Raw genomic sequence first — 11,676 nt, forward strand, 5'->3', positions numbered from 1 at the left:
AATGGAACAGGGCTAAAGACAAGTGGGTTTTCGCATCGCAAAGCGTTTTGATTTTGTGATATGTGATATTTATTTTTCAGACATTCAAAAATATGTAGTTCTTGTGCCTTGTGAGGTTTTATTGAAATGTTTGCCAAAATCGGGCTTAAAATCTCAATTTCAAAAGAAAAATGCAATGAATATAAGTAACCTACTCACTGAACACCTTCATCAAATCTGTACTAAAATTTTTTCATTTAGTACACAACTGACAGCCAAATATGAAATGTCAACATATTTTCAACCTTCTTTCTATCCTCTTCCAACAAAAAAAACGCGATTTTGCTGCCGCGGCAGAATTATATTTCCAACGAAACATTAAAAATATTTATTCAAATTAGATTTCTTTCGTGCTAGCAATTTTAATCAATAAAAAATGTCACAACCAACTGGTGAATTATCCAAAAAGTAAGTAAAATAATCTAATAAATGAATCAATATGAAATGGCCACTTCAAAAAAGTGTAATCTTTGGTTATGTGCATGCTGCTCTGCAAATTGATGATGACACTCAGCTGTCGTCTTCCAATATGACAAGTAGAAAAATACTTTTACCGCTGCACGTGTAAGGTGGATTTTCTTCAGGCTCCCCAAAAGAAGAACACAATTCCACCTTTTTCTCTATGAATCATTAAAATTTTCTAAAGAAATGCAAAACCATATATTACATCAGCCGAGTCGATTGCTATTCAAAATAGCATCGAAAGCGGTTGGCTGTAGAGTAAATTGTAAGGCAGCAGTTGCACCTTTTAGAATAAGTCAAGATTGCTGTTTTGCCAGCAAGGCTTCTAATGTGTACGATCCATTCTCAAGGCGTTCATATTAAAATCTTTAAAAATTTACCTCTTTTTCAATTTTTAGTGAGCTCAAACGAAGATTGAAAGCTGAGAAAAAAGAGAAAGAAAAGGCGGAGAAACCAGCTGCACCAAAACCAAACGCCGCCTCGGCAGCTGACAAAAAGGATAAAATCAAAGAAGAAGAAATCTCACCGAATGAGTATTTTAAATTGCGCTCCACTGCCGTGGCTGAGCTTAAAAAAACACCCGAAGCTCATCCCTATCCGCACAAATTCCATGTTAGTATATCGTTGGAGAGCTTCATTGAGAAGTATTCAGACTTGAAGGATGGTGACATGTTGTCTGATGTCAATCTCAGGTAAAATAGACTTGTCATGCTTTTAAGTTGCAAAAGAATAAATTAAAATATATACAGGGTGTCCCAAAAGTAATAGATCAAACGAAATATGCTGATAGGCCAACTTTAGGGCTCTCAGAATTTGGTAACTTGTTCACCCAAATCCTTACGGCTTTCGATTTAATGCAGTTTTTGTGAAATTTCGAAAAATCCCGACTTTGCAACAGTATTTTGCTTCCTCCGCTCATAATTGATTTTTGTTTTTTACAATTTTTTCACTTAAACATTGTGTAATAATAAGAAATAAGTAATTAATCAAAATATTTTTTATTTCATACGCCATTTTTCTGCAAATTAATTAACAGTTCCAAGTTTCATTAAAACTCAAATTCTTACTTTTACTTCAGAACAACAAGACGAATAAAATTTGTATCGTGTGACTCTGGTTTATTATTTTAAAAACTTGCCGTGTTATTGCAGTTTTCAAAAATGTATAAAAGTTTCTAAAGTTGCAGTTAGATCGCAAAATATTACAATTTGAATTCATTAATACAAAAAATAAACAAATTTTCTCGAACTGTTGTTTGTTTATTTTTCTTTGAACAAAAGCCTATATTTTTGTTTGTATTTTTGCTCTGAAAAACCCTGTTTTGTTGAATTCAAATAGTTATATTTTGCGATCTAATTGCAACTTTGGAAACTTTTATACTTTTTTGAAAACTAAAATAACAGGGCAACTTTTTAAAATAATAAACCATTCTCACACCGTACAATTTTTTTTTTGTGGTGTTGCTCTCAAATAAAAGTTAGAAATTGACTTTTTATAAAACTTGAAACTGTTAGTTAATTTGCAGCGGAATGGGGTATGAAATAAAAAATATTTTGATTAATTAACTGTTCCTAATTATTTGACAATGTTTTTGTAAAAGAATTTAAAAAAACAAAAATCAATAATGGGCGCAGGAAGCAAAATACTGTTGCCAAGTAGTAATTTTTCGAAAGAATTGCATTAAATCGAAAACCGTAAGGATTTGGGATGAACAAGTTACCAAATTCTGAGAGCCCTTAAGATCCCCTATCAGCATACTTCGTTTGATCCATTACTTTTGGGACACCCTGTATAGGTACTATAATAGGGCAAGTTTAGGATTCGTAAAAAAGAACTCGAGATAACAATTTTACATGACATTACGATGATAAAGAATGCCGAAAAATTGGTTCCGGCAATTCTTTCTGTCTGTCCATCTGTTATTACCTCGAGCTACAGCTTAAACTACCTGAGCGATTTTCTTCAAACTTGGTTGTTTGGGTGATTTCCTAGAGGAAAAATTGAATTTTTTTTTTGGACCAAACCTATTGTCGAATTCCTTAAATAAAAAATCAATTTTTTGTTCTGTCAAACATGCTCGAAACATTGTTGACGACATATAGTTCAGTCAATGAGGAGTCAAATGCACGGGAAACGAAAAAAGTTGTGACGTCATCAAAATTTGAATGCAGTATAGAAACAGGGTTTATCCTGAGTATAAATCTCAGTTTGCGTATTGATTGGTCTTGTGGGGCGTCCGCCATTTTGAAAAAACGCGTTAGTTTCAATATCTCGAGAACTACTGGTCGGACAGAAAATTTAACAAAACTTGATAGATTTGAAATATAAGTCATTATGTATCTTTCTTTTTGTAGTACTTTTTTTTTCTCTTCTATCCTTCATTCAAATTATGTTGACGTCACCACTTTTTTTCAGATTTTTCTCCATAGACTGAACTAATATAAAACTATCGATGAGATCGATTTTAATTCAATTTTTTTGTTTAAAGGAATTTGACATAACGGTACCTGTAATATAACGGAAATATAGTACAGGAAAGTTAGTAAAAAAACAGGCATATTGTGGAACGAAATATAGGACGGCTGAATTTTTCAAATCTGAAAGAAGAGTATTAGAAAAGCTTAAGTCCTGGTTTTCGGGACGCCACCCCCCTGGCGAAATCCGCCATTTTGAAAAACGCGAATCGCTCTATATCTCCAAAACCGTGTGTCCTAGAGAAATAGTTATCAGGCCAAAGTTCTTGGAAATTTAATTATCCTTTTCTTTGTAGTACATTATTTTTCAGATCGGGCAATAGTTTTTAGGTTATGTTGTTTTAAATTTTATTTTTTCGGTTTTTTTAATTTTTTATCATTCCCGGTAATAGTAATATAATTTTTTAAACAGTAAAAGTTATAGACCATCAAATTTCCAATAGTTTGGTATATTTTTGAAAGTCATGCGATGTATGAGTGGAAAGTTATTGATCTGAAAACTAGTCTAAGTACAGGAAAGTTAGTAAAAAAAAAGGCATTTTGTGGAACGAAATATAGGGAAGCTGATTTTTTCAAATCTGAAAGAAGAGTATTAGAAAAGCTTAAGTCCTGGTTCTCGGGATGCCAACCGCATTAATAAATCCGCCATTTTGAAAAACGTGAATTGGTCTATATCTGCTACACTATTGACTTGCCCGAAAAAGCTACCCAATTTAAGTTGTAGGTAATATAAATATCTTTTCTTGTGCATTCACTGTTTTTCAGCGAGGACAACACTTTTGAGGTTATGTTGTTTTATTTTAAATTTTTTTGGTTTTTTTAATTTTTCTCAGTCTCTATGATAGAAACAAAATTTTTTAGTATCATAAAAGTTGGATGTTTGACTAAAAACAAAATATGTGTATCACAATAGCTGCGTTCCTTTGGAAATATTTATCTACTTTTTAGTACTTAAAACTACTTTGAACTACTTTTGTTATATTGAAAAAGTAGTTCAAAGCAGCTTTAAGTAAAAAATAAAAATTACGTTTTATCATAGAGACTGAGAAAAATTAAAAAAAAAAACGAAAAAATAAAACAACATAACCTCAAAAGTGTTGTCCACGCAGAACAAAAGTGAATGCAAAAGAAAAGATATTTATATTACTTTGGTTAAGTAACTTATTCTGTCAAGCCAATAGTTAAGTGGGTAGATATAGACCAATTCGCGTTTTTTAAAAAGGTGGATTTCGCCATGGGGTTGGCTTCCCAAGAACAAGGACTTAAGCTTTTCTAATACCCTTCTTTCAGATTTGAAAAAATCAGCCTCCCTATATTTCGTTACACAAAATGCCTGTTTTTTTTACTAACTTTCCTGTACTTACACTATAGTTTTCAGATCAATAACTTTCCACTCATACATCGCATGACTTTCAAAAATATAAATATACCAAACTATTGGAAATTTGATGGTCTATAACTTTTACTGTTTAAAAAATTATGTTGCTATAACCGTTAATGATAAAAACTTAAAAAAAAACGAAAAAATAAAATTTTAAACAACATAACCTAAAAACTATTGCCCGATCTGAAAAATAATGTACTACAAAGAAAAGGATAATTAAATTTCCAAGAACTTTGTCCTGATAACTATTTCTCTAGGACACATAGTTTTGGAGGTATAGAGCGATTCGCGTTTTTCAAAATGGCAAATTTCCAGGGGGGTGGCGTCCCGAAAACCAGGACTTAAGCTTTTCTAATACTCTTCTTTCAGATTTGAAAAATTCAGCCGTCCTATATTTCGTTCCACGAAAAAGTCTATCTTTCCTGTACTAATAGAAAAGTTTATTTTTTTTTTTTAAAACGGCTCTAAAAATTTAAAAAAATACAATAGGTGTGTTTTTTTGTTTATCTATATAGATTTTGTGTAAAAAAACGACATCGAGATTTTTGAAATCAAAACAATTTACGTGTTAAAAACAACAAAAACTTTATCTGTATAGATTTTTGAAAAATCCAGATAATTATCCAGATTTTACTTTCTCTCGATAAAAACAGTAGTGCCAAGGTAGTTTAATTGTTGGGTTCATACAGAAATATCTGAAAATATTAACAAAAAAAAAAAAAGCGGAGAAAACGAGGTTTGAAAAAAAATCTCATAGAAAACAATAATCAAAAATTTGTTTGACATGGTTGCATTGAAATGTTAATATCTCGAGATATACGCAATGCACTTTTCAGATAAAAGTCTTAAATGGATCCTGATAAGATTGTTGAACAGATATGTATATAAAATTACCAAAGTTTTTTCGAAAAATTAGAAATAAAAATAAAAAAGTTTTCACATTTGATTTTTAAAAAATCGAAAAAAAATTCAATATGGCTACCTTCAAACGCTTATAACACAAGAACGACGCAACTAATGTTAATGGTCATGGTCTTAAAATGTAGCTAAGAATATACAGATAATTTTTGGTTTTTTGTGAAAAGAAAATTTTTTTGAATCCAACATGGATGCCATGGCCATATGAAAATTTTTGTTTGCATCCAACGTGGATGTAATGGCCTTCCCACTTCGGAGTTAAAACAAAAAAAAAAAAAGCAACATTTTTGACAGACAGCTGCCAAAGTATATGTACAGTGGTGCCAAATGTTTGCATGGATTTCAAAAATCCCGATGTCGTTTTTTTGCACAAAATCTATATAGATAAACAAAAAAACAAACATATTATTGGATTTTTAAAAAATATTTCAAAAATTTGGATTTTTAAAAAGTATTTCAAAATTTGTTTTTTGAAAATTGTTGGTGAAAAATTTTGAAATTTTGTTTTACGTGTAAATTAATAATTTATTCAAAATGGCATACCTAAGGTACCCACTTTTTTTTTGAAAAATGTAAAAAAAATTTTATATAAAAAATTTTATAAAAAAATATAACGAATTTCAAAATTTTTCAAAAAATTCCTTTTCATACAAGAAATCAGATGGGCATACTTTGTTTTGTGATCAAAATCATTAAAAACGGTGTTTCATTAATTATAAAAACAGATTTTATTTTTTTTACATTATCGGAATTGTTTTAATAAAAGCTTTAAGAGCTAATTTTACAATAACAGCGATCCAGTCGTGCATTTTATTTACCTAGTTCTCGAAACGTCGATTTCGATTGTGGTTACAATCTTCTTCAGGATCTAAGAAAAACATTTCTAAAAATTGGTATAATTTTCTTTCTTTTTATTCTTGTTTGATTTCTTGGTTTTGTTCAAATATTTCAAAATTCAATAAGAAAATGTCTAAAATAAGACATTTTCAACCATCGAAATCTAGTTTTTCATAGCCTCCATAAGGAGCTCATCGAACGAATAAGCCCCCCAAAAATGTAGTACACTGACGGTGCCAATAATAAATGTTCTCCATTGGAAACCATTAGAAATCAAATAAGCTCAAATAATAATAAAATCCACCTGGCTGTTGAAAATAATTAGCTCAACAATCAATGGTAGATAACTTCATCATTTTTGTGAACCCACCACACAACCCGAAAACATATCGCATACAACTCCAATTTCACAAGAGTATAATGCTCTTCCGCATACGAGTGGGGAAAGTCCTCTTCAATAGCAGACACTATTTCAATGGAGAATCTCAAGAACTATTATTTTGTGGTTGTATTTCTTCCCTTATAATTCAAATAAAAACCCCATTTTTTATTTTAAATTTGCCAATATATTTCGAGGTTCATACCTCATCTTCAGGGCTAAAAATATTTATTTAATAAGCGTTTTTAATATATAATTATATAAACATATACAATAAAAATAATTTACCTATTATAAAAACTATTTAGTTATAATATACAAATTATTTCTTCGGCTACAACATTAATGTTTTATGATTATGATTATGATTGTGATTGATTTTATTTTATTTTTTATTTTTGATTTTTAAAATTTAAGAATCAAATCTAGCAAAAATTACTGAGTAAAAAATAAAGTGATTATTTAACAAATTAATATTAATCTAAATTTAAGAGCTAACTATTAAATTATGATAAGTATTGCTGTAGTCTTTTTTGTCTGTTTTGAAATTACAAACAATTTCTTCATGTTTAATAATTTGATTGACTTCATGCACTTGTAATTTAAATTTTTGTTTTTCAGATTTTAAAATTTTAGTTTCATCAAATTTAAATGAATGGCCATTTTGTTTTGTATGCTCAGCTAGAGCGGCAATATTTTTGTTTGATGAACCTTCGAGGACTTTTCTGCATTCATTTTTATGTTGATTTATACGAGAACCCAATTTCTGTATTGTTTCACCAATATATATTTTTGGGCAATCATTGCATGGAATAGAATAAACTACTCCACTTTTATTAGTTTTCTCAATTTTTGATTTAGTATTTGCAAAAAAATGAGACACTTTGTGATTTGGTCTCATAGCAGTTTTTATTTCAGGTACAAAGTATTCGCACTTTTTTGCTAAGGATTCACTCAATCTCGGAATATATGCTATAGATGAATAGATTTTTGGATCACGATTTTCTGTTTCATCTTGTGTTTCAGATAGGAATTGGTAGCTTCTTCTATCATCGTTATTAGGTGATCTAGTTCGCTTTTTAAAATTCTCATTTTGAACACATTTAATTAACTTCTTTATCACTTGAACAGGATAGTTATTTTTAATCAAAATGTGAATTATTCTTTCTATGTTATTTTCCATATAAATCTTATGGCTGAATGAAAACACTTTTCAAATGAAACTTTTTACAGTGTTATATTTCATATTAATTGGGTGAGCTGAATAATAGTTAATTAATCTATTCGATGCTATTGGCTTATGAAACCAGTTTGTAATAATACTACCATCTTCATTTCTTTTAATTGTTAAATCCAGTGATCCAAAAATCTATTCATCTATAGCATATATTCCGAGATTGAGTGAATCCTTAGCAAAAAAGTGCGAATACTTTGTACCTGAAATAAAAACTGCTATGAGACCAAATCACAAAGTATCTCATTTTTTTTGCAAATACTAAATCAAAAATTGAGAAAACTAATAAAAGTGGAGTAGTTTATTCTATTCTATGCAATGATTGCCCAAAAATATATATTGGTGAAACAATACAGAAATTGGGTTCTCGTATAAATCAACATAAAAATGAATGCAGAAAAGTCCTCGAAGGTTCATCAAACAAAAATATTGCCGCTCTAGCTGAGCATACAAAACAAAATGGCCATTCATTTAAATTTGATGAAACTAAAATTTTAAAATCTGAAAAACAAAAATTTAAATTACAAGTGCATGAAGTCAATCAAATTATTGAACATGAAGAAATTGTTTGTAATTTCAAAACAGACAAAAAAGACTACAGCAATACTTATCATAATTTAATAGTTAGCTCTTAAATTTAGATTAATATTAATTTGTTAAATAATCACTTTATTTTTTACAAAGTAATTTTTGCTAGATTTGATTCTTAAATTTTAAAAATCAAAAATAAAAAATGAAAAATAAAATAAAATCAATCACAATCATAATCATAATCATAAAACATTAATGTTGTAGCCGAAGAAATAATTTGTATATTATAACTAAATAGTTTTTATAATAGGTAAATTATTTTTATTGTATATGTTTATATAATTATATATTAAAAACGCTTATTAAATAAATATTTTTAGCCCTGAAAATGAGGTATGAACCTCGAAATATATTGGCAAATTTAAAATAAAAAATGGCGTTTTTATTTGAATTATAAGGGAAGAAATACAACCACAAAATAATAATATTATAATTCAGCAAAACAAAATATAAAATATAACTCAAGAACTATGTACGGAATGTGATACAGAACTATTACATTTAACATAAACCAGCTTATTGCACAATAAATAACATTAAAAAAAAATAAATGAAAATTTAATTATGTATATATTTTAAAAATTGTATTTGGAACTAGTTTAAAAGACGGTGTAATATGGGCCTTCCAGTTCCTACGGCTTTATATATTTCGTTTAAATAAATAAATAAATAAATATTCAAATCAGACCTGTAGTCGACAAAGTAGATCAAATTATTTTAATAAAGAAAGGTCACGAAATAAGGAAGAATTTTTTAAAATTATATCGTTTTCTAGTGTTGCTGGACGTGTTCATGCAATCCGTGAGTCTGGAGCTAAATTGATATTTTACGATTTGCGCGGCGAAGGAGTCAAACTGCAAGTAATGGCCAATGCTAAATTGTACGAGAGTGAATCAGCATTTGAGAGTGATTTGTCAAAATTACGACGTGGAGATATCATCGGTATCAATGGATATCCTGGCAAAACTAAGAAGGGTGAATTGTCTGTTATACCAAGAACGGTAAGTGTGTTTGTTGATAAGGAATTAAAAAAAAATTAATTTATTTTTTATAATTTTTTTTTTTTAGATAAAATTACTCTCGCCATGTTTGCATATGTTACCTCATTTACATTTTGGTCTGAAGGATAAAGAGACTCGCTTCCGTCAAAGGTATTTGGATCTTATTCTCAACAATAAAGTCAGAGAGACTTTCCAAATCAGAGCAAAGGTCTGTAAATTTTACGAAGAATCTCTATAGGTTCATTGCCTACATTCTGAGGTGAATGACAGACTGACATTCAGACGGACACACGGACTTTCGCCACCCACTTTTATTCGCATTATTTTTCATATATACATATATTTTAGATAATTGCCTACGTTCGTCAATTCCTTGATAAAATGGGATTCCTTGAAATTGAAACTCCCATGATGAACATGATTGCTGGAGGTGCTACCGCCAAACCCTTCATTACACATCACAACGACCTCAACATGGATCTGTATATGCGAATTGCACCCGAATTATATCACAAAATGCTGGTAGTTGGTGGTTTGGATCGTGTCTATGAAATCGGTCGTCAATTCCGCAATGAAGGCATTGATCTCACTCACAATCCCGAATTCACTACTTGTGAATTCTATATGGCCTACGCTGATTATCATGACCTCATCGAATTGACTGAGCAAATGATTTCTGGAATGGTCAAAGCCGTACATGGATCGTACAAGATTACATATCATCCGGACGGTCCAGAAGGTGAAGCTCAGGAAATTGACTTTACACCACCATTCAAGCGTGTGTCGATGATTAAGACACTTGAAGAAAAGTTAAATGTCAAATTCCCTTGTCCGACAACTTTGCATACAAAGGAAACTGCAGACTTCCTCAGTAAATTGTGCATTAAACATCAAGTTGAGTGTCCAGCTCCAAGAACAGCTGCTCGTTTGCTGGACAAACTAGTGGGTGATTTTATCGAGGAGACATGCATTAATCCTACTTTCATTTGCGATCATCCGCAAGTGATGAGTCCATTGGCCAAGTATCATCGCAGCGAGCCAGGTTTGACCGAACGTTTCGAATTGTTCGTGATGAAGAAGGAAGTTTGCAACGCCTACACCGAGTTGAATGATCCAGCGGTGCAGCGTGAGCGTTTCGAACAACAAGCTGGTGATAAGGCGGCTGGTGACGATGAGGCGCAATTAGTTGATGAGAACTTCTGTACGGCATTGGAATATGGTCTGCCGCCAACTGGAGGTTGGGGTCTTGGAATTGATCGTTTAACGATGTTCCTTACGGATTCCAATAATATTAAGGTAATTTCTTTTTAAGATTTCTTTAAAGTTAGCATTACAACTGTTTTTGTTTTGTTTTGTAGGAGGTTCTGTTGTTCCCTGCCATGAAACCAGATGATCCAAACAAAAATCAAGCACCAGTTGATGCTCCACCAGCTGAAGAAAAGAAATAAAAATTTTATTTATTTAAAATTATTGGTCAGTAAGTGAAGATTTATACCCAACCATCAATAAGAATAAAACCATGATATTTAAAATAACTACAATTTTTTTCTAATACTCTAATATGGTTATTTTTGTTTTAAATTTTTGAATCCATAACTTTATGTTGTTGAAAGTTATATAATGTTGTCAACTTGATGACCTATTTTAATGATCCTTCTGTGGTCATGTGGAATCCCGAAAACCGAAAACCCAAAATACCGAAAATCCAAAATTCCGAAAAACCAAAACCCCGAAAACCCAGAATTCCGAAAACCCTAAATCTCGGAAACCCATGCGAGCTCTGAGAGCTTTACAGCGACAATGAAATGGTAAAGAAGCTGACAAATCAGCAGTTAAGATGGCTGGGACATGTAGAGCGAATGAACACCGACCCCGATGGGCAACGTGAAAGATGAAAACCTTTCCTTTATTTCGTGGCCCGCACAACTAGACAATAACCTCAACTAACTTGATCTGCGCAACTAGATACAGTCAACAACAAACAAAGTTGCCGTGATAAAAAAAACGCATAATGTTGTCAACAAGACAAATGCATCCGTAGCTTGTCAGTTTGGTGCGTTTATTTAGTGATAGCATCATTGGACTTCATTTCTGTTAACGCTATTGAAAACATTCTTTCAACGATGAGAGCTACAGAATCATGCGCATTTCTTCTCAACGTAGTAATAGCTTTCAGTCTGTATGGTACCACGAAGAATAAAATCTTTCTTGAAACTATATAGAAAAAGAAATAGCGCAATTTTTTAATCACTTTACTAACAGTCAAATCAAGAAACCAAAAGATTGTGTAATCTCAAAAAGGAACTTTTTCTACCCCTAAGCTCAAGGAATGCAAGTATATTCGAAATGTTTCTCGA

General features: G+C 30.9%; 1 protein-coding gene across 2 annotated transcripts; it reads left to right on the forward strand.

The window, feature by feature from the left end:
• The first annotated feature begins 274 nt into the window (after nt 1–274).
• Nucleotides 275–10,854, forward strand: LOC129911378 (lysine--tRNA ligase). 2 transcript variants are annotated; one of them, XM_055989169.1, is made up of 6 exons: nt 275–447; nt 900–1,193; nt 9,094–9,319; nt 9,387–9,527; nt 9,668–10,615; nt 10,678–10,854. In XM_055989169.1, exons 1-6 carry the CDS (start codon nt 416–418, stop codon nt 10,765–10,767), a joined length of 1,731 nt encoding a protein of 576 aa, XP_055845144.1. In that variant the 5' UTR covers nt 275–415; the 3' UTR covers nt 10,768–10,854. The 2 variants fall into 2 exon arrangements, with proteins under 2 accessions (XP_055845144.1, XP_055845143.1); XM_055989168.1 differs by lacking the exon at nt 275–447 and adding an exon at nt 585–833.
• The last annotated feature ends 822 nt before the right edge of the window (nt 10,855–11,676 follow it).

The sequence above is a fragment of the Episyrphus balteatus genome, chromosome 2 (genome assembly GCF_945859705.1).
Source record: "Episyrphus balteatus chromosome 2, idEpiBalt1.1, whole genome shotgun sequence".
Lineage (NCBI taxonomy): Eukaryota > Metazoa > Arthropoda > Insecta > Diptera > Syrphidae > Episyrphus > Episyrphus balteatus.